The following is a 24,127-nucleotide window of genomic DNA, read 5'->3' as shown; positions in this document are numbered from 1 at the left end:
AGGAAAAACAAAATAAAAGAGAGGCTGTCTTCAAGCCAAAGAGGTGTTTTTCTCTTTTGGATCACGAAAGGACCACTTATTGTTTTTCAGACTATTTGGAGAATTGCAAAGCACTTATGAAAATGGTTTCAGAACTCAAAAAGCTCTGTGAATTTTACTTAGAGAGTTAACAATCCTAAAAATGTGTTTATTGAAAATAGCTCTAACATTTATTATTAGAAATGAAATTAGTTATCCAGTCAGTAGACGCACTGCTGACTGATCTGATGAATTGTTGTGCAATGTGGAGATTAAAGAGTAAACAAATAAGGTGGATAATTAGCCTGTGAGATTTCATTTTAGAAACAGTCACCCAACTATTCAGTTTATATGAACTCTTGAGATGTCCAAACAGAAATTAAAAATCACTTAAGTTTGTAATAAATGCTATCCAGAATTTGGAGTTTGACCACCATGAGCAGATTTTTATAATTCACATGTGGCCAAACCTATTAGTAACAAAAACCAGCACAGCCGTTTCCACAGCTAGTCCAGTGGCGGTTTAGGTCCATGGGCAGTGTACTGGAGATGTCTGTAGAGGTATGGCAGAAGGGGGACTGTTGGGAAGCAGCAGGTTTTACTCCCAACTCTCCCGGCCTGTATCACATGGGGTCTGCTGAGCAAGCGAAACTGATGCTCCCTCTGCCATGAGGCAGAAACTTCCCATACCCTTGCATGGATGCCTGGTTCCCTCTGGTTGAAATGCATTTATCAATGTTGAATTCACAGGAGCATTTTGTCAAACAGACAGATGAAGAAAGGGAGTTAGCAAGTCCGCTGGCTTGCTTGGCTGGTCAGTGAATGGGCTGAGAGGCAGCTCCTGCATCGGTCTTCAAACCTTCTGAGCCACGGTTTCTCCAATCATGTGAAGATTTCATTTGTGTGTATGAATAGAGAAACTATGTCAGAGGATTTCTTTACTCTTGATAAATATCAATTCAGCAGAACCAGGTAGTTCATTATATTCAATACATTCCAAACACTCTTTGTCCTCTGAGCTTGACAGGACCAGCATGATCACAGATGAAAGCACCAAAAGGTTAGTAACTTGTGGCTGGCTGGTTGGTTTCCAAATAAATTGACAGTATGATGTCATAGACTCTTGTGAGGATGGTAGCCTGAAGTTGTCCTAAGTTGGCAGCAGCTTGCAAATATGTAATATATGTAAGGGAGTAAGTAACAAAGTCCAGTTGATGAGTTTGTCCCATCACAAAGTACAGGTATTTCCCTCAGTACCTTGAACTGCGTACATGGCCAGAGGTACAGAAGTACATGACAAATGGGATGTGGAACATCTAAGTGTATTGTACTCTTCCCACATGCAACCAAAATGGATGGATTTTATTGTTTAATATAAAAGCTCCATTGTAATTTTAAATCAGTTTCTCCAGCATTCATCAAGTAAAATCTCTCTCTCTCTCCACTCACATCTGACAGGGTAGATTTGGGGAGCTTGTGCTCATTGAATTATTTTAGGAGTTCTAAAAAAGCAATGAGTATGGAGGGAAGTTACGCACTGTAAATGTCTTATATCACTGAGAGCTGTATAGGTATTCAGTCAGAGCCTTAGGAGACAAAAATGCACACTTAAATGTCCACTTAAGACAAGCTATGATGGATGCAAAAGCCTCAGGCTGACCTACAACACAGGAACCCCTTCTAAGTTCTTCAGCTTTGCAGCTGCAGGATGCCTTCTTTTAAGCTAACCCATGGCTGCCCCCCTTCTTTCTTCATGTAGAACAAGAGCTTTCTAAATGCTTCTGTGCCCACAGAGCACTAATGTAGTAAATAATACTACTTCTGGGGTAAAGTAGAACTGAATGAGACACCTGGAGTGTGTGTTGTATGTGTCAGAAGGTCTCCAAGGAGTCATATCTTCACAATAGAAAGATGAAGAGAAGTCCCAGTGTCTATTTAATCTACTGGGATATACTGCAAATTGTTACTCATTTTGCTTCTGAATTTTTCTCTGAGAATTTTTATATGGAAGTCGATTTACTGCAGGTTTGAATGCACTGATTCTTTTCTCCCATCCACAGCAAAGAGTTCCTAGCTCTGTTGTATGGGAGATTGGTAATCACAGTGTGAACCACTGATTAATCAGCTGAGGCAAGAGTGGGGTCAGCTGCGGGAGCACAGGTGAAAGTTATGTTGCTGTGCTCCCGGGAGGGGTGGAGTTCGACTCCACCTCCTCTGAGACCTCATTTAAAGGCTGACCCTCACTGAGGCAGCATCTCTTGGAGATCGCTTGCTAGTGAAGATCACCTCAGCTCCTAGCGTCATCACTGGTGAGTTCCCCTTTTTTCCTTATACCTTCTGTACTTCTACTATCATCCTTGTAGTTGCCATTCTTGTTAACACCTGTATAGTTACCGCCAATACATCTGTAGTGTGGAAATGCTTCTTTGGTGGCTGCTCAAAGCTATCAAGTTTACATTTGTCCCACAAAATTAGAATTGCCGAATGTGCATTTAACATCACACAAGAGTGAGGGAAGTGAATTCCTTGCCGTGGTAAATTTTCTGTATTTTTACTATAAAGAAAACTACTTTTTACTACAACTTTACTACAACTCTTCTATTTCAACAGGCTTTAAAAAAGAATTAACAAGAAATCTGGAAGCCTTCTTTTCACACTTGAAGTATTAGCCTTGTCATTATGGAATCATAAAATTATTGTTTTCCTTTCAAGGGTTCAAGTCAGATGATAATTTAGATATTCTCTAATGCTAGTCAACGCTAGAAATGCTAGACCCAAGATCTACCAATACATCATGAGATTTATGCTACAGTTGTAGCTTGAAACGGTGACATATCTAAGTGCTGTGCTTAATTTTACTTGAAAGTCTTAGCCTAAAAGGATTGACAAGAGACAGTGAGAGTAAATGAGAAAAACATCTTTTTCCACCAAGTAACAATGTGGTTTTAGCTCTAGCTAGTTTCAGGCTCAGTACCGAGCATCCTTTGAGGGCAAACAGAATTAAGTCCTGTGGCTTTAAAATAGAACATAGCTGAGACAAAAATTTGTAACAACTCTTGAGTATAATGCATTTTTCTGACTTTCTGGCCATGCATAGACACATCAAATATTTTCAGTCCCTTTGTTAACAAGCTCGTATAGTTATATGTATTTTCAAGGCTACTAATGGAAGTTTTAAAGCACATGACGGGAGCAGAACGTACGATGAAGAAGCTTGTGGGTCTGTATATGATAGGGGGCTCACCAAATGCCATCATGGACAAAAAGAGACTTGGTCTGGGGAAGGTTCATTTGATTTTATTGTTAGTTACTAACACAGAAGGATACTGAGAAATATAAAGACCTTTCCTTTACTCTGTCCCTTCTCAGTTTAAATTCATTCCCAGTTTTTCAGACTGCTACCCCTCCAAGTTTAGGGGGAATGAGGAATGGGGCTGTGGTCAGTTTTATCATAATCTGTCTCTAAATTCTAGAAACTTATATTAGATGGCTAAGGTAGGCTAGTCTGTCTAATATAATTTGATAGTGAGGTTTCTCATTTTTAAGAACATAATCTAAACATAAGTATAGTATTTCCCTTTGGAGGAAATTCTCGCTTTCCACAGGCTACAGAGAGATATGGGGGATGCTAGCTGTGCAAGTTTCATGTCTAAATGCAGGAAGCTACAACACATCTGGCCTCAAATGATTAAATTCTAGTAATTTCTTTTTGAATTGCACATTTATAACACATATACATGCATCTGATCAATATATGATAAGGTGAAGCCAATCGATTTACAAGTTAATGTGCTGGAGTCGATACTGTGTTCTAAAGACATTCTCAGTTCTGAAACCTGCAGGATTTTTTTTTTGTACCGGGCTTAACTATTTTTGTGTTGACTTTGTGATTTATTTAAATTCCCCAGATAACCTAAATTTTCAAGGAAACTGAAGAATCTAAACAGAACCTGCTATGTTTCTATTGTTTTGAAGTAATCATTCCATAGTTAGATCTTTCTACTGCATCTCACTAGTTCAAGTCAAAGCTCAGAAGTTCTTCTCTTTTGGCCAAAGTCTGGCAATGGGAAGCCCAAGCCATACTGGAAGAGACTAGTGTATAAACACATGAAAAGTCATTATTAAAGACTGTGCTTTATTCATGTATTAATATTTAAAAGTGATGGCAACCAGCTGCTTTTCCTGTTTACACTGTGGAAGATTTATCTGTCTGCTTCTGTGAGTAGGTGTATAAGTTCATCATCAGTCTATGTGCCTTAGGAGGTCTAAGTTAGTACAGTCCTAAGATCCACCTGGAACATCATCTGTCCACCAGGTTCACTTAGTTTCAAGACCAGCAAGCAACCTCTCTTACTGTTATTCCATAAAACTGCAGCTTCCTTCTTGTTGTCATCATTTCAACTCTACTCTTGACATAGTTAATTCTGAGTCTTGAAATTGCATAGCTGCTGAGAGACACAATAATGTGTAATGAATATGCATTGAACTTCATTAGTGTTGTCAGCAGCACAGACCATTGTAGTCGCAAAAGGAAAACAAGATTCTTTGCTTCACTTACCGTTGATCTCAGGCTTCTTGTTGAGGCTTACCATTAGCTCTTAAGGCTAGCAAGGGCAGGGATGCCCTCTAGCAATCCCCTCCTCCAAAATACCTGTAGGTGTTGGAAGGAAGGTGTCAGACTGCTGCTGAACTTATCTGTATTTCAAGGGAAGCTGTGGAATAGGTATGTTTTCCATTTTGAGTGGTCCTGTATGAAGCCAGGAGTTGGACTTGTTGACCCACGTGGGTCTACATATCTAATTGATATCCTCTGATTGTGTTCCAAAGATGGGCTGAGCTGGCTACAGAAGAGAAAGCAAGCGTCCATGTCCACACAAGCTTTCAGCTTGTCATGCTAAGGGGTGCAGAGTGCTTCCTATTTTTCTGGTCTGGATTAGAACAGCTGGGCTTCCCCTCCTTTCCCAAGCTGTCTGAAGAACAGGTATTTTCTCATAGGAAGTGTAAAGTATTAAGGGAAGGAATGAAATAGCCGTATGTTGACTTGAAGGAAAGCTTTTCAAGAGGTAGGGGCTTGTGTACATTTATGCCCATCACTTTTTAAAATACAATGTCAAATTTACAGGTGAAATGGTAAGATTAGGCTAAATGTTGGCCTTTATAATGTAGCACTAAGAAAATTGTTTATGCATACCTCTTAGTATCTCTCAGAATTGATTACGTACATAGCAGACAAAGTTTTGAATGAAAATCGAGGACTGCTTGGTGCAGGGCAAAAGGAAAAAAAAAAAGAATAAAATGGTGGGAAGCAAAAAACCTTTTAGTCTCCTTTAAAACGTTGCCTTTATTTTCCATTGTGTTGGCAGAAAGCAGGGATTTAAAGCTGTGAATTGCCTTGAGGCTGTGTTATCTTCTTCTACTTAGCAACAGTTAGAACTGCTCTTTTTGCAAGTGTTGGGTGAATGAGACAAGGACTCAAAATGATTGGGAAAAGGGAATAAAATAAGCCTGCACTTAACAGTAATATGGCACGTCTACTTTACCTGTGTAAAATGGGATCTAAAACAATCACGATGGTTTCCTGAAGCTGCACAAAGTAACACAGGGGGATATTCTCAGACTTAATTAATTAGTGCTTGTAGCATGATGTGAGATCCTAGGATGAAAAGTCATATATAACTGCAAAGTCTTAATTTTATGGAGCACAACTGACATTCAGTGGCATTTTCAAGGAAACTGATGTGGAAGTTCACCTGCAATCTTTGTTAGAATTCAGATTGTCCTTGTACAAATCCACTTAAGGATTTTCCTCAAGCTGCTATTTGTGTGGGGGTTTTTTCCCTTCTTTTCATTTCTTTTTCCCCATTTTGACTGTTGAGCTGTGCAAAGGCGAAAATTTTAAGTAATTGTTTTATAGGATTTTCCTGATAAAACCATATGCATCTTATGCACCTATACAAACCCCACACAGCAAAACCACAACAAAACTACCTTTTATTTCCAAGTTTTACAGAACACTAAAGTCCTGTGGTATATTGCCTGAGTACGTAATACTAGACAAGTTTTAAGGAGTCTAGAACCAATTTTCTTCACAATATCATATGTGATATAATTTGTAAAGAGATGAGGAAGGCTTGTAGCACAAATATCTGTAGTCAGTGTGAGTGCTTCAAGAGTAAAAATTTCAGATGAAATCAAAAGGCAGAAAATTTGATAATAACAAAGATATTGTATTTCTATAACAAGGCAAAACTGATTGCCACAAGATATCTTGAGATGAAAAGTTCAAGTGTATAAATTACTTTTTTTATTTTGTATGGATAACAACAAAAGCATTCATGGTTCCATTGCACTGGCTTAAAACTATAGATGTTCTTCTTCACAGCACCTGTAATTCTGGACATTGTTAGGATAAAGGGTGTGAGGCTGAGAAAACAGCATCAGCACTGATGTGGCAGTTCCTTTTGTGTTTGTTCTGTTAGAAGCCTCACTCTGGCTGGCCATCAGCCAATATATCAAATGGAAAATACAATTTATGACATTAAGGAAAATATAATATCAAGCCCCTAGTGCTTCATACATTTCCCCTATCACCCTCGGGTTTGAGCCTTTAGTCTCTAGCCATCTCATCAGTAGTCAGTGGAAAACTACTCTGCTGTGGTGGAAAAATGTAGTGCTTGCTTTAAGCATATTCCTGGAGTTTGACTGTGTGAGTACCTCAATTGTAATTGCAGAGGTGCAAACCCCAGACAGAACTTGCACTTGCCTTTGCTGGACCTTCAGCTTCTCTCAGAAATTCCTCCTTCAGGCTGAACCCGACAGGACTTTCCCCTTTCCCGTGTGACCAAGGTGTACACAACATATCTGCAGCATCTCAGTGAACTCACTGAGGGGAGGACATGGTGCTACCTTAACACAGTTCTGGATTTCATAGAATCATAGAATGGCTTGGGCTGGAAGGGACCTCAATGATCATTAAGCTCCTACCTCCCTGCAACAGGCAGGGCCACCAACCTCCATATCTAGTATTAAACCACGCTGCCCAGGGCCCCATCCAACCTAGTCTTGAATGCCTCCAAGGACAGGGAGGGCATACACAACCTCTCAGGGCAGTCTGTTCCAACACCTCACCACTCTTCTGATAAAGAATATCCCTGATATCCAATGTCAGTCTTCATCCTTCAACTTAATGGCAGGACAAGGAGAAATGGTTTTATCTACCCTTGTAAAGAGTTGGTTCCCATCCTGTTTATAGGTTCCCTTTAGGTAAAGGAATGCCCAGCCCCCTCAGCCTGTCTTTGTAGGGGAGGTGCTTCACACTCTGATCATCTTTGTGGCCCTCTTCCAGACCCTCTCCAACAGCTCTCTGTCTTACTTGGGTTATATTTCATATACCTTGTAATATTTGCTGATATATAGGCCATGCCCTTTCTTCCATCTGTTCTCCACAATGCATGCCCCACTCAGCTCAACCCCAGAACATACGAAGTATGTGTTTTACCAAGGAGGGCATGTATTAGGGAATCTCATGCCTCAATGCTATCTCAATACTATTAAATTTTTTGCATCATATTCTTCATCTCTTTATTTTAAAGAGTTAGTCCAGCTTATCATATCCAAAATGACTATTTAAAGCAAAAAGTCTTGTTCAGATTAAGTAAGGAAGACAGATTTGAACTGACCAAACCTAAGTTTGGAGAAAACAGTCCTGTCAGGTATCTGGTTTTCTACCCTTCCATCCCCATCCCTTTCTCATGATGAGGAATAAAATACATGATTAAAAGTGTGTGTGTGTGTGTGTGGGGGGGGGGGGGGGGGGGGAGGAAAAAAGAAAAAGAAAAAAAATATATCAAGAAAAATCAAAGGTGAGAAACTACGGTTAATTATACAGTAGGTCTTGTGAGCATTGTAAGAGATAAAATATTAATGTTAGGAAAACATGTTGGCATCATCCTCTAGATGGTGTCTATAGTGGAATGTCATGTCATTGATATTTTGGTTTATCTGATTTATTTAGTCATGCAGAAAAATCTCTTTTTGGATTTCAGTGGTTCTTAGCACAAATTAGACAAATAATACAACTGCAAATATGTGGCCCTTGGTGATGTTAGATGAATTTTAAATATGATGTTTGCCCTTACATTAAAAAAAGAAAAGAAAACCTTACAGAAGTGGCACAGAACAGGGTACTGAAGCATTTACTTCACTCCAGAAGGAGTTTTAAAAGTTTTACCAGGGCTGTATTGCTGTTTAAAAGCATGCTTGCTCCCAAAAGCCAGTGCAGAGACTGAATGCAGCTGGCTTAGTGTGTTTGGTGCCGTTCAGCTGCTTCATGCCTCACTGTTTCCTTTGTGGCTCTTTGTCTTCCAATCAAAGCTGGGGGCCAAGGCTCCTGCTGAGGCTGCAGCAGGTCCCCAGATGCCCAGGTGTGCCAGGAAGGAAAGCTGACTGCTGTGAAAATGAGCACCAGCCCCGCTCACAGATTCAGCTGCGTTCGGTTCACAGTTCCTCACATGCTCTGCCAGGAAGGAGAAAAATGAATTGCAATGAGATACTTGTAGATCAGGTACTAATTGTTGCTGTTTGCAAAACATTTTAAACTCCCTAGATTACTGCTTTTTCTAAAGGTTCCTCACAAAGCGTATTCCACAAGCTCCGGTAGGAGCAGTCACACAGGAAATGTCTAATCCATGTTCCTGCTGTTGGAGGCTTGTTCGATAGTATTAATCATTGCAATAACAATCTAAGAGAAAAATCTGGGTTGAAAGGCAATTTTAAATTTCCAAAATGAAATGCAAAGAAGTTCTTAAAAAGTGAAATCTTAAAAATGTGAAACATACCAAACATTCTAATGAAAATTCTAGAATTAATTTGCGCACAAACTGGATGAAAATAAATAGCACGACAACGATTTCTGGTAGGACTGGAAAAAAATGGTTACTTTCAGGCAAGATCATTTCTGGCAAAATGAGTAAATCTTTGGTTTCTATTTGCTTTACTTTTGAGTTTTTTCAGTGCTATCATGGGAATAATTGATATTCCAGTCCACGCTGCTAGAGGAAGGAATGGAGTCATAGATTACCTGTGTATCTGTAAGTTATATCCTTGTGAATTTGAGTATAAGACTTTAGGAATAGAGTAGATTTTAAAAATGAAAAAGAAACCATGTGCATAATACAGGCTTGAGAAGGAAGGCAACCCAAAGGATAAGTTAGGGATTGGATATGAAAATGAACCCAGTGCAATTTTGAGAGGGAAGGCAGTGGCTAAGATGTTTGCTGAGAAATAAACACGAACATCTGAGTTTTGTCAAGGTGGAGGTGCTCACTGTGTTTGCAGAAAATGGAAGGTTATGGGACTGGCAAAGTGAATAATGTCAAAGGTTAAGGGCAAAATGAGGATCTTTGTTAAACCCCAAATATTCCCAGCTTTTCTGTCACTTGTGGAGGAAGTGCCTTCCTTGATGGAGAATTCTGAAAACTGATATTGGAGGATAGTTGGAAGAATATTCTGACTTCTAGGAGATTATAACTTCCTCTTCCCTTGACTGGGGTGAGTTCAGCATTTCCGATTCTGTAGAAAAGAGAATGTCATACAGAATTACCTTCTGATCATGTATGTCTGGAGGATATGAAATAACCAGTACCATTAGCAGAGTGATTGTCTCTGATGCCCTCTCAGATATTTAGTTAGAGTCTCGCAGAAAAAAAAAAAAAAAAAAGAGCCAGCTTTTTCATCAGATATCAAAGATACCTGCTGAATAGGGGCTACTGTCCTAAGAGGCAATAGGGAGAGAGAAGAAATCAGAGCCTCACCTTAACATGACTGGATGGTGACTTACTGAGTGGTGACAATGACCCCTGGAGCAGGAGTAGGTACTGAAGCTCTCTGTTGGGCAGCTCTTGAGAGGTTCAGGGTTCTAATGTATCTGTCGTGTTTTGAACTCACGCTCTAAGACCTGGGCAACTTTTTCAACTGCCTTGAAAAAAGTGCAGAGCGGCAACACTGGAAAGTACCGCTTCATCTGATCGATAGATTAAAAGATGACTAGGTTGTGTAGTTTTATGCACGTTAAACATCTGTGAGGGGAGTCCACTTGCACAGAGTATTATTGACAGTTACGGATCAATGTTAATTTTTGATCATTTTCAACTTACAAAGACCTCTTGATCCTGTTGTCACCTTAGGGGCACTTCAAGTCATTGGCAGCGATCACTGTAGGCATGTAAAACCAGCAGGCTTCCAACAGCTGCACAGACATGCCCATGCCCAGAGGAATGAGGGGAAGGCCAGCACCTTGCATCCCAGCCATTGCTGCCTTTGAGAGGAGTGAAAGAGCATGCCCATTTGTTTCCAGACTTTAAGTGACTTCTGTGCTCATGAATTAAAAAATAAACAAACAAAAAAGGCAATCTGAAGCAAATCTCCATGGATACATTATTCATGATTCATGCTCTCTTGTTTTATGCTTTGAAAATGTGTTAAAACAAGGTTTTGTTTTAAAAACTTTGATCCTAATTTACAGTTGGAGCTGTGGAATTAGCCGAGGAGGGTGCATTTGTTGCAGCTAACAGCTTACACTTCCACTGGCAGCCTGTGAACCTTTTGCACAACAAAAGCAGAGGTGCTACCTTGTATCTCAGAGTGGTGATGCTGCCAGTGCTGTCAGAGGGAAGGGACAGGGCTACCCAAAGCAGGTAGCTCCCAGCTGCAGTATGGGGATGCTGATGCATCTACCTCCAGTCTGGGTCTGCAGTGTTTACATTAAAAAGATAGACCTTACAGGAGGAGAGCAAGAGTGAACACACATTGTTTGCTGGGCTATTCTTAATTTAAAGACTGAATGAGTGAGTCTGCTTTGCAATAAGAGGCACAGAAAGGAGGGCACGGGGCTGCAGTTCATCAGCTTTCACGGTCAGTCAGTCTTGAGCTACGAATACCCTAATGTTTGCATTAAAATTTTATTTTGTTGGCTTGTTTTTAATGGTAAATGAAATCTGGCCTGTTAGCAGTGTGTAAACATGGGATATATGAGTTCATGGCTTTGCAAACAAAGACCGGGAGAACATTCCATGCAGGGATTGTGATCCTGCGCCTGTTTAAGATGGTGCACTTGTCCAATGAAGCCAAAGGTTACCGTGCTATCCTTTGCAAGCTGTGTGTTTGTCATTTGCGTTTAACCATTCAAACAGGGCAGTATAGGATAGGACATTAAGTAATTCTTAAAATAAATCACTGAGACTGCCATCTATCCTCATTTTTAGAATCAGCCTCTGAGCTGAGTAAATTCACAGATGGCAGTGGCAGCAGTGGAGGGTTAGAAAGCATGGCTTCATTTTCTGGGAGGACATCCCTTGAGCTTACTTCAAAACCAAACCAAGCAAAAATACATGTAAACCATTTGCTCTTCAAGAAGTATCTGTAGGAGCCAGGGATAAAAGTCATCCCTGGAAGGAATGGTTTAGAAGTCTCCAGAGAACACAGTGAACTGCGGGCAAGGAAATCCCTCCAGCCTTGTTTCATTTCAAAGGGTGGTGAGGATTGTAAATAATTAAATCTTGGGGTTTAGTGGGAAAACTGTTGAAGGTGATGAAAAATATGCCATTTTTATATTAAAAAAGAAAAAGAAAAAATAGTGTTCTGTAACACTGTTGTCACAAAAGCCTACCCTGATCACACTGGCGATAAGAAAGCAGAACCATTACTTTTTGTACAGTGTTTGTAATGATGTGTTTCTGTCTTCTGAGAACCCCTGTGTAATGGTTCAGGGGCAGTAATTTAGTGTAGTGCGTTCCCTTCCTTCCTCCTCCATGCCCAAACTGTGGAATGTAAATTTTAGGCTTTTAAAAGTTCTGTTTTGAAAACCTAATAGATAACTGTCCTCATAAAAACTATTAATACAGACCACATCCAATTGCAAAGCTAATTTTAATCATGTTTTGTGCCAACATAATTTCTGATGCCAGATTTTTATGCTAAGCATGAACTTCAATTTGAGCTCCGTTCTTTAACCTGCAGTTCATAATTCTGCGTTCGGGCGTATAGGTTTTTGGCTATGGCAGTTTGAACGCTTCCACTTTCAAAGATCTAAGCCATAAATGTTTATTAAAAGAATCTATAGTGAAATCAGTTTTGTTATTTTTTAATGGCTGCCTTGAGTATGTTGGATGACTGAACGCATGTTGTTAATCATTAAGCTCTCGTGTTACAAAAAGCGTTTGATAGTATTGCCATCTAGGGGCCAAACGAAATTCTCCGTACTGAAATAAACTGTAATTGAACAGGTGCTGCTATTGACAATATACATATGTTTTTGCTTTATAGCCCACATGCTTTCCATATTTCTTATGACAAAAGATATCTCTAAATGTCCCACAGCAGCCAGAGCTTTTTTTATATATAATCTGTTCGAGGTGATTGCTATTTGCATTTGAGCTTATGCTTTTTTGGCAACGATGCCTGGGAATTCCTAACAAAGAATTATACTTTTTTGCATTATTAATCTTGCTAGTGTTTGCCCTGTTTAACAGAAAAAGGAATCATTTATCAGAAAAGTATGTTTATAATCTGTACTTGTGGCATCTTCAGATTTAATATTCATAATGGTCACTCAAACGCTGCGCTATATTTATCTAAAAGACTAACTCATTGTTGTGAGGAAATAACTACTGAAATATTGATGATCCAACTTTTAATATTTAAAAAAAAAAGAAATTAATATTTCTTTAAAATTTGTTTCTGAGTCTGTTCTCCTAACAAATGTTTAAATATTAAACAATTGAAAGTGTTAGCATTTAACAACTTAATACAACTTATGGAAGGAGGAAAATTGACTGCAGCTTTCTGCCACACGGAGAAGTGGAGGAGGCTGAATTCTTGTGCTCCCATTCTTTGTATTGGTAGAACAAATGCAAAAGCACTGCTAAGAATCGAGTTCAATACATGGGTGATCAGCAGATCCCCTTTCCTCCCTGATGAGACACATCTGAAGAGGTCTCGCAGTGAAACATGCTGCTCCCCTTCTTTGTTAGGCACCTTACATTCCATGCCTGCTGGAAGCAAAGCTGCGCTGTGCTGCCTTCCTGCTGGGTTAGCTGCTGTTTGGGGCAAGTTGCAGTGCCAGTGCAGTGGTCCCTCCTGTCCACTATAGCCTGCCTGTCCGCATTCATCCACACAGCCCTTCTGCTTGGCAGGCCCTCCTGCTTGGCAGGCCCCTCGCATGGCAGCAGGTGAGCCCCAGCCATTCCAGACAGGCTTGGCCCCGTACCCTGCACAGCCACATACCTTCTAGCCAGCCTTGGCCTCTGCTTGGCTTCAAGAGATGTCCTGACAGAGTAGAAATACAAAAACCAGTTTATTCTTTCCACCTCTCCCTTCATTTTTCTCATCCCACTTTTAAGCATTTTCTTTTCAGTAAGGAAAGGAGACTGTACTCTTGGAAACGCCAACATCTTTTTACGCAGGTAGATATAGGACAAAGGAAGATGGTTAGCATTACTCAGGAATACCCAGAAATCAGCTCCAAAGACTCCACCATATTGACTCATATTTTTAATAAATCTTAACAGTTTCTTTCCAAGATTCAGCCATTGAAATCCACAGAAAAATCCTGGTAACCAGCTGGGGTATTCTGCAAAGCAGTCAGAAGAGACCCAGAGCTGAGACCTCATTTTCCAAGTGACATAAACCACAGATGCTGATTACTTTTTTAACTAACTCAAACATCTGTATTCTTGCTTCAGGGAGGAAAGCATCAAGCTCATTTATTTGGATTGAAACCTTTCACAACATATCATGTCCATGTTGTAGCTGTAAACAATGCCGGACAGGTTTCAAGCCCCTGGACATCTGTGCGCACATTGGAAGCTTCGCCCAGTGGCCTGAGCAACTTCACTGTGGAAAAGAAGGAAAACGGCAGGGCTCTGTTGCTGAAATGGTCAGAGCCATCCGAACCCAATGGCATAATTAAGGTAATCTCTGTTAACATTTTGCTTGATCAAATAATAAGAAAAGATAAGCAATGAATATCAGTTTTTTATTTTTATATTTATCTATTTATTTTTATTTTTTATTTTTTTGCTGGAAAAGACTCAATCAAATGCATTATACTTTAAAATAAGACAGAAGTCCTATGTAAGCACAAGGCACTAAGAGTGCACTCATGGCTTGTGGTTGTATTCAAATGAGAATTAACATTCCTAGCCCCAACCACAAAAGTTCATTTACAGTGAACCAAACTATTAATTTAATGGACAGAAAGCTATGCAGGAAAGCTCATTGTCTTAAATAGCTTTAGCCCCTTACTCTGAAAATTGCCAAGATGCACTTCTAGAAAATCTAGGTTGGATGGAATATTGTTCTGAAATTTGTGCCTTCTGTTCACACAGTGGTTTCTAATGATTGTAGATCAGTTACCCAAAAGGAGAGAGGGAGGGAGGGGGAGTTCGGGTTTGTTTTTTTTCTTAAATAGTTTTATTTAGAGTTAGTCTGCAGGAAGCTTTGTGGTAATCTTCAAGAGGCTTCATATAAAACTTGATAACAAACATAATGAAAAGTGTCACTAGGTGATTTATTGCTACAAACCAAATGAAAAAAAAAAATCATGAAAATTGGATCAAAATGTTACTTTTGTATCAATGACCTTTTTGGTGATGGTTTCTATCAAGGAAGTCAGCTACTGGATGGTTGGTTGATAGTCCTCACTCTGTTGCAACGATTAAGGCATCTCATCTATATCTTGTTTACAAACAATAATTTTACAATATTCTGATTTATAGATTTCTGTTCTTTAATCCTGACTTCTTCTTTCCCTCTCGGTCTTTTTTTTTTTTTTTTTTTTTTTTTTTACCTTTTTCCCCAGACCTACAACATTTTCAGTGATGGCAACCTGGAGTACAGTGGTTTATCTCGCCAGTTCCTCTTTAGGCGCCTTGAGCCCTACACGCTCTATACCCTACTACTGGAAGCTTGTAATGCAGCAGGCTGCACTCGTTCTCCACCCCAGCCCATTCGAACAGATGAAGCACCTCCAGTGTCTCAGATGGCACCTGTAATCCAGGCAGTGAATGCTACCAACATTGAACTGAGCTGGTTGGAGCCAATTAATCCAAATGGAAGAATAATTCGTTATGAAGTTATTCACAGATGCACAAAAGAAAATGCTGCAGGGTACAGAGCAACAATGGAAGATGAGAAAATTGTTTTCACAGAATATAACACTGAAAGTAATACATTTGTATATAATGATAAAGGTTTGCAGCCATGGACAAGGTATGAATACAAAATACGCACCTGGAATGCAGCGGGCTACACTGACAGCTCTTGGACAGCAGCCATGACCAGTCAAACTGCCCCAAAAGGTCTCTCTGCCCCTAGGTTATCCTTAGAATCAGTTAACCCTCGCAAGGTGCTCGTCTCCTGGGATGCGCCGGCACAGCCCAATGGTATTCTTCAGTCATACAGGCTGCTAAAAAATGATGTTCTCTATCCTTTCAGCTTTGATGCTGCTACCTTCAACTACACAGATGAAGACTTACTACCCTATTCAACGTACAGTTATGCAATAGTTGCCTGTACAATGGGAGGCTGCTCTACCAGTGAACCAGCTGCAATACGAACATTGGAAGCAGCTCCTGCATTAGTGGATCCACCATCTCTGCAGGCTGTCAGTTCCACTCAGGTTAATGCATCCTGGGCACCTCCCCAAATACAAAATGGAGATATAACTAAGTACATTTTGAAATTAAACAATGAAGAGTATTATCCTGGCAAAAACTTACAAATGTTGATTTCTAATCTGCAGCCTTACACACATTATGATTTTGAATTGGTTGCCTGTACTGCTGGGGGCTGCACATCTAGCACAGTCCAGTCAGTGATGACCATGGAGGCTCCACCATTAAATATGGAAGCTCCCAGGCTGCTTGTCATGGGCTCAGAGTCAATTGAGATCACATGGAAAAGTCCAGCTAAACCCAATGGTAAAATCACAAGCTATGAGCTGAGGAGGGGTGATGTTCTTGTTTACTCAGGTCAGGAAACTCGCTACCTTGATTTCACCTTAACACCAGGCATGGAGTACAGCTACACTGTCACTGCAAATAACAGTCAAGGGAGCGTGACCAGCCCATCAGCTCAGATAAAAACCAACCCCTCTGCTCCTTCTGGTATGTTGCCTCCTAGGTTGCAAGCCTGGTCCTCAAAGGAGATTTTGGTGGCCTGGGATCCTCCTATCAAAGTAAATGGTGACATTAAAAATTATACAATCTCTATCCACAAGCCTGCTGAAACAGGAAAGAAAACCATCGACTTTGATTCATCTCGTAGTTCCTTTGTGAGACGTTCTTTCATAGTGGCAGGTCTACAACCCTATAGTTGGTAAGTCTGGTAGATTCTGTTTGTTAAATGAATGCTGCAAATTGAATCAGTAGGCTGGGAGACAGGTTAGCTCTCTGTTTTGAACAGCTGGTCACACCTGTGAGTTTTAGTTCTTAAAAGGCACATGATAAAGCTAAGATATTTTAATTTATAGTAACACCAGACAAGTATCATCTTGATGAAGTGCATAGGGTTTACCTGGGTTATAACTGATACACAGGGTGGTTCAGTCAGTACTCTGCTATGGGCTCCAGAACCTGCACTGTGGTATATCTTTTGGAAGATGTCTACATGAAAGGAAAAATAGGGCTGTAGCTAACAAAGTTAAGATGGGGAAACGGAAAATTTATTAGCTAGTCCATTTGCAGCACAGCTGAGCATCAGTAGAGTCACACCAGGAGTGTTCTTAGTCCTTTGAATTGAAAAAGAGCTACTTGCGTTTATATAGGAGTCAGCTGCAGAAAAAACACACTTGATACTGAAGTAATGTCTGCTTTGCTAATTCTTGATTATTTACGCGACCTTTTCATATATATTTGTGTAGGCATAATTTGTGTGTGTTACATGGTTGATAAGTAAGTCTGTCTACTATTTACATATAACTAATCTAAATCCAAGGAGAGAAGAGTAATAGAGTGAAGCTCATGATGACTCAGCTCTGAAATGATATACACATCATCTTGTACAATAAATCATCATTTTGATTCATGTAATCAAAATGAAAACAATTTTGATGACTTGGCTCATGGAGATAAGAACCCTGCTTGAAAACAAAAAATGTGAAACCTGGATGGAAGTGTTCTTCTGTCATCTGCTTTATGAATTCCCACGTGTAGTCTATACATTGATATAAATTGTTTACTTTTTCAAAAATGCCAAAGACAAAAAAAATAAAAATAAAAAAAAAATTAAGGCCTTTCCCCCCGAAATGTGTGTTTGATTCAGATGTATTAACCACTTTTTTCCTGCTTATGTTTTCCAAGGTATGAGGTACAGCTCCAAGCTTGCACAGAGCTGGGCTGTGCCTCCAGTGAATGGGCATCTGTCCAGACGCTGGAAGCACCACCAGCAGGACAGCCTCCCCCTCTCACAGAGATACAGACCACAGCCAGGGGCTTCCAGACAGTGTCTTCTGTTCTGTGGACTGGCCCACAGCAGCCAAATGGGAAGATTTTACACTATGAACTTTACAGAAGACGGATGACACAAGCCCTCATAAATTTAGACCTCATACTTGTTTACAATGGCTCTTCAACGTCCTTCAGAGATGACCAGTTGTTGCCTTACACAGAATATGAATATCAGGTGGGATCTAATGTTATGTAAACAGTGTGATATTTTAGTGCTGAAAAGGCATTTCATTAGGTTTTTCTTTCATTTTCCTTCCTCCCTTAGTCATTTTGGAATTATTTTTTACTTTGAGATCATAAAGTAGCTTATGTCAAGAGGAACTGGGAGCGTTTTCTCAACAAATTACATGGTAGAACAGTAGGATCACAAGCAGATTTTGTGAGGTTATTGTTGATGGCTGCTACTTCTCATGCATGTGGGCCTTTTACTGTTGTTTTTCTTATGAATTTACAATAGGAATTCAGCTGTGGAGTAGGTACTGCCATCACTGACTGTCAGCAGAGCCCTGGAAACTAAGGTCAAGTTGTGTACACATATCTTGGCTTTATCCCATTCAACTGAGACATTTGCTGTTTCTAAGCACCTGACATTCCTTCCAAGTGTTTAGATAAGTTAGTGGAGTTTAGAACTTCACTAGAAACAGCCTTAAATCCGTTGTCCATAAAGTCATAGTTTTGTAGCAGGTTAAGGTTTTTTTGTATAAAGATGCCTTTCAACATACACTCTTATTTATCTGCCAACAGGATAGCAATAAGCCTCACTCCTGAATCAATACACAATAATTCTACATATGGAGTGTCCTGGATGAGTTTGGCAATTCTCAGAAGTATTTACAACTTTTATCCTAAAATAAAATCAAATAAAATTTGCTCAAACATGGATTTGTTTCAATAAGCATGAAACACAGTGCAATACACATCTTGAGCTCCCACAGAATAGTGGCAATCTTTCTTTAAAATGTTCATTTGCTTTACAGGATGACAAAGTAATTTAGGTTGGAATGGCTCTCATTCAGTCCAGCTTCCTGCTCAAAGTACTGTCAGTTGAGAGGTCAGATGAGGTTATTTAGGGCATATTTCTTTTGCACCTTGGAAATCTGGGGAAATGAGCAACATCTTTGGGCAGTCTGTGCCACTGCTTGACTGTCCCCATGGTGTCCTCACATGCCAAGTTCTTCAATCCCCTGATTACCTTGGTGGCCCTTTGCTGAACTCACTCCAATTCATCAATCTTTCTTGGGACCTAAACAGGACAAACGCTAAATGAAGGCATGTAATCACTTCCCTTAATTGTCTGGCTACAGTCCTGTTAAATAGCTCAAGATGCAGTTGCCTGTTTTTGCTGCCAGGGTACATTGCTGGCTCATGTTTGACTTCCTATCTACTAAGATCCCCCTGGTTCTTTCCAGCTGAACTGTTCCATAGCTGGTCAGTGTCTACCCTGTAGTGCTGCAAGGGTTTATTAATACCTAAGGTGCAAGACTTCACATTTGTCCTTGATGAACCCCTCTGGAAAAACTTCTCTGGGATCTTTTGACTGCTCTTGATCATATTGACTGGTTCTTTCCACTTTGGTGTCAACCTGATGGAGATTTGATGGCAGTGCTCTTCACAGATCAGGTTCTTTGCTTTCTGTTCTTCACTTCTACTGTCGTATTCTTTTTGGTAACCAGAAGCCATGCAGAATTAAATCTAAAATGTTTCTTTATCACATTAGCAGTAGAATCTATTGAGCTGATACATACACATGTCAAAGACTCACAATGTCATGTAGCACGGAAGAGACATCCAGAGGTCATCTAGTCTAACTTCCTGCTTGAAGCAGATCTATTCAGAGCAGGCTGCTCAGTGTCCAATTTCATTCAGGACCAAGTTCTCCATCCCTCATTCTCCAAGGATGGAGACTGTACAACCTGTCTGTTCCAATGACTGCTTACATATCTCTTATTTCCCTTTGTGCCTAACTCTGTTGTTTCAGCCTGTGACCATTGCTTCTTGTATGTCAGTCCCAGGGCCTAGAATGAAGAACTCAGTGGCTTTCTTCATAAATCACTTTTAGCAGCTAAAACTTGGATAAGAAAAGGATTCTGAATGGGCAATTATTAAACTATTGAAAAAAGAGCCTGGGATGCTACTAGAAAAATATACTTACTACAGTATTCACAGAATCTGTCTTCACTACTTGAGATTTACAAACTGTATGGAAACTGTTGAGTCACGGCCTGAACCACTGATAGATCACCTGAGGCAAGAACTGGGCCAGCCCTGAGAGCACAAGTGAAGGCAGTTCAGCTGTCTGACTGGAAGGACTGGAGTCTGGCTGCACCTCTCTTGGACCCCATTTAAGGGCCGACTGGTTTTGTGACCAAAGCTATTAATTTCTTTTCAAGAAACAGCAAAGTTTAGAGTTAAATATTTTTGTAGTGGGTCCCCCTGTATACAAATATAATATTTGTATTTCTTTAATAAAGAAATTTCTTTAATTTCTTTCTCACTGTGCAGGGCTCTTCTGTAGGTTCTCAATACTGTGAATTTTCCATTTGCTTTAGTTTCTTTAAAATTGAACTATTGCTAGACCAGATCTCCATGCTATTTTGGTCAAGATCTGTGAAGAATGCAAATGCAAGTGCAGATGGAGTTTGGTAGAGAGAAAAGAGTTGTAGCAAATCCATGCCCTGATTACTACTCCTTTCTTAGCTGAAGAAAAACATATTCTTTGTCTGGGCTGGAGACTGTGTGATATTTGCAGTTGCACCAACTTGCAATTACCACATTCAGAAGCTGTTTTGGGGGGGAGAAGTTGATAGCACAGCACAGAGATTTGCTTGAGCTAGTGAATTTAATGATCAGTTGATGATGGGTAGCAAAGCGGATTCCTTTGGTCTACCATGCCATATTCAAGACTTGTCTTTTTTTATCTTGGTTCTGCTCCGTAACTGGGATGAGTTATTGACTGGATCTCTAAATCATTTCTGTAACCTGTTTTTTTGGGAAGTTTTTTGTGTTGTTTTTGTTGTGGGGTTTTTTTTTTTTTTTCCTCTCCACTGATGGCCATTTATTTCACTGTGAGAGGTTTTTGCATGTACATGTTTGTCTTCTCCTTGTGTCACTTGCAGCTGTCCCCTGGGATCTATTGTAAGCTCCTCCATTGTTGACAATTTATATCTTGTCTGTGAGACAAGTTATTCATAAGTATAGGGCTTGGCTTTTGCTATTATGCTGATGAAACCCAGATTTATATTTCACTTAAACTGAATATTGATTCTGCTGTCTCTGCATTTGAGGTTTATTTGCTGGACATAAAACTTTAAATGCAACTGAATTTCCTCTAGCACAATGCAGATAAAAACACAGCACTGTGATGGGACCCTCTTCAGCATTTTTGGAGCTATAGAGGTGTAGTTCAATGAACCCTGATAGCTTCTTAGGATCTGAGGTGAGGCTTTGTAAGGGAAACTATTGATGACAGCCTGAACCTCTGATTAACCATCTGAGGCAAGCGATGAGTCAGCTGTGGGAGCACAAGTGAAGGTGTCATGGTTTTGTAATTTTGCTATCAGTACTCTACATCATAACATCATGTAAAGCATGGATACTTTTATTGAATGTGCAGTTCACAGAAGAAGACTACGTATCCCAGAGAACATCATGGTCAGGGATGAGTCACGGGACCAGGACGCTATAAAATCTTGTTCCCAGGCTGGAGTCCTCTTTCTCTTTCGGACTCTCGGAGAGTGGAAAGCATTCCAGCCATGTCGCCTAGAGTTTACAGTAGGCCTCTCAGTTTTCGGGGACTCTCTCTCTCTCTGTTTCGTTCGATTTATTAGCCTCAATTATTCTATTCACAGTATTCTTCTTCCTTAAGTAGTGTGTTTCTTTCAGTCCAAATATTTCTGTGAAGTGAAAGGCCAAGGGAAGATCCTGAGGTATGCCAGGAGAAATAGATTTGGGGCACTCCATCTTGGACTCTTAGAAACTATTAAAGAGAAAACAAATTGTATTTCTGACGTTGGAGTGTTACAGAAAAATGAGTGAGAAGTCATGAAGATTATGGCAGGACCAACTGCATAGAGCACACAAAATGTCAGTCCTCTTGGTCACTATCAGAGATAATGAGAACAGCACTTGGTTACCAGCCCATCCATCAGCTAAGCTCCAGTTTGTGCTGCTTAGTTACTGACAAACAACTAAGTGACTTTTACAGCTTAGAATGGGGTGAAGCAGGTTCACTGAATAACCAGTGATTGATAATATCCTTCATCTTTTGGCTTCTTTTCTTCGTTTTAATTCACTGTTTCTGCTTGTCACACTGAAAGATACACCACAAAGCAGTGGCAAAATCAAAGACGCTTCCTCCTTGCACTCCCTGCTATTCCCTCTTTGTTTGAAAAAGGGTTTTCTTGTAAGAGAAAATCTGAAAAGTAAAGCAAGCACAACTATATTCTTTCAATGTTATAAAGGTGATACCTACTCTAAGTACCCTTTTGCTGAACTAGATGCTTCCTTTGTCCTGGTACAGCAGGGCATGCAATAGGGAGAAGTACTACTTAAAACAATGCAATTTCTTTTATAAAGTCCCTCTTCTGGCACCACATTTCTGTTCCCAACACTGTTCTAAATTTAAGTGTGTTAACAATGTACTGATGAAACAAACCTTGATTTGTATTCATTTAACAAAATATTGGACTGTTGTTCTGGAAGGAAACAAACAAACTACTGACAGTTATGATACCTCTCTTGTAGGACTTTTCCCAGTACATTGCTATTCTGATATGTTCAAAAACATGGCGAGCTATCCTTTAAAAACACATTAGTGTGAGTACTACGGGAAAATATATTCCAGGGCAGTAGATGACTTGATATGATTTCCTTGATTGTATCTTTTTATTTATGAGGCATAATTTATGACTGCTGAAAAGCAAACTAAAATGAGTGATGGCTAACTACAGCCAAAGTAATAAATCAGAAGCGGAGAAAGAAGTGGTGATTTTGATCGAATCTATTGAATTAGCTGTTGCCCTTAGCTATTACAGGTATTGGAAAGACCTTTTAATATCTGCTTATCTCTCTCATGGGAATGTGGTAACTATCTCATTATATACCCATAGGAAACAAATTATTTAATTTTCTACCTTTTAGAGTTAAACTTGTTTACATCTCTCATTAATTACGGGTGTTATACTATGTTATATGAAACGAGCATCCTCTAGAATATGGAAATTTTATGCAAGTCCCAAGCTGTTTGCCTGTAATCTTTGTCTTTCTCTTTCACCTCCCTAGAATGGGTTTAGTACTTTTATTACGTATAGAGATTTGAATAGTGAAGATGAATAGCAGTGTTAAGAGGTTCAAATTACAGAAGTGCTAGAAGCCTGGACCTACAGTCTATCCCATTATATGTTTATGGCCTCCCTAAGTATGCTGACTGAGTGCTAAATAGGTAAGAGAATAGATTTCAGGATGGGCAATCAGAAAACACACTTTTGTTTACTAATCTCTGTGCCACTGATCATGAGTGGATGTGATTCCTTTCTTTCCATTGTCTTTGTTCTATTCCTACTAGATTGCAACCACTCTTGAAACTTTATACTTATACTTTCCCAACACTGCAGTGCCCAGAATGAATATGTTATTTTAATACTGAATACTAGGTTTCTGTAGACAGGGTTTGTGCTCTGAGTTATGCTGACAGTGCATTAGGAATCCCAAATTACCTAGACGGCACGTCGGCCAGGTCTGATGAGGGGAAGGATTTGTGAAGAGTGCTGCAAATGATGGTGGCAGAGAGTTTCCTTGGTTTCCTCTAATTTTATTTAATTAGTCAAGATTATAGATTTCAGTTTTCTTGTGGAATGCTGTTCAAACACAACTAAAAATCTGGCACTGTGTTTCTGAAACTTAATGACATCATATCTTTTATACCTCTAAAACATCTTGCTAGCTGGGAAAACTCTGTGTCTGTGTAATCACAGGGCTATAAGTGAGCAGGTCTTGGTGAAGAAAACAGTCACAAAGTGTGTTTGGACCTCCAGGAATCAATTGTAGATACAGAAGTCATATCAGTTAGTCTCTGCTACTGCTCATCTCTCCTGACATGTGCAGAGTGGTGCTACCGCTGAATCCTTCTTGGAAGGACCAGCAATCAGTTGTGTTAAGTCCTTGGATTCCCTTTGAGCAGAGAGCTGAGGTCTTGCCCCTCTCAGAAGTGTGTTAACTTCAGCATTGTCTGATGCATGGTACCTGTAGGGCTTGGTGGGAGCTAGTAGTCAGTGCTGATCAGCAGTGAGTTGTTGGAGAAGGGTGACTGTCACCTGGTCTCTGCAAAGCAGAGGGTGTTGGCTCTCTCAGCCCTAGGAATTCAGCAGAAGCTCAAGACTTCTGCCTCCAGACAGACAAGCTATCACCAGACAATCCACTCTTCTGCCTGCAGCGTCCTTGCTATACTTCAGCAGAAGTGAAGGAGAACAGGACCTCTGAGAGTTTCTCATGCTTGCTTTGCAGGAGCAGTGGGAGTTTCCTGGTTGGCCTCTGTGTTTACAGTGGAAGTATCTGTCACACTGCTGAGGCCAGGTGTGAAATGCGAGTCGTGTGAGCTGGCAGGCATT

The 24,127-nt window shown here is 40.0% G+C and overlaps 1 protein-coding gene across 1 annotated transcript in view; it reads left to right on the top strand.

The window, feature by feature from the left end:
• The window catches only part of USH2A (usherin), a 342,112-nt gene that overhangs the window by 302,763 nt on the left and 15,222 nt on the right, over positions 1 to 24,127 (top strand). The window contains exons 62-64 of the mRNA XM_085542932.1: positions 13,758 to 13,985; positions 14,876 to 16,392; positions 17,376 to 17,697. Of these exons, the coding sequence (XP_085399058.1) occupies positions 13,758 to 13,985; positions 14,876 to 16,392; positions 17,376 to 17,697 (2,067 nt within the window). The remainder of the gene's footprint in view (positions 1 to 13,757; positions 13,986 to 14,875; positions 16,393 to 17,375; positions 17,698 to 24,127) is intronic.

The sequence above is a fragment of the Coturnix japonica genome, chromosome 3 (assembly GCF_054131305.1).
Source record: "Coturnix japonica strain WE chromosome 3, WE-NBRP24, whole genome shotgun sequence".
NCBI classification, from domain to species: Eukaryota; Metazoa; Chordata; class Aves; order Galliformes; family Phasianidae; genus Coturnix; species Coturnix japonica.
The sequence above is the reverse complement of the archived record's forward strand: the minus strand, read 5'-3'. Positions and strand labels throughout refer to the sequence as shown.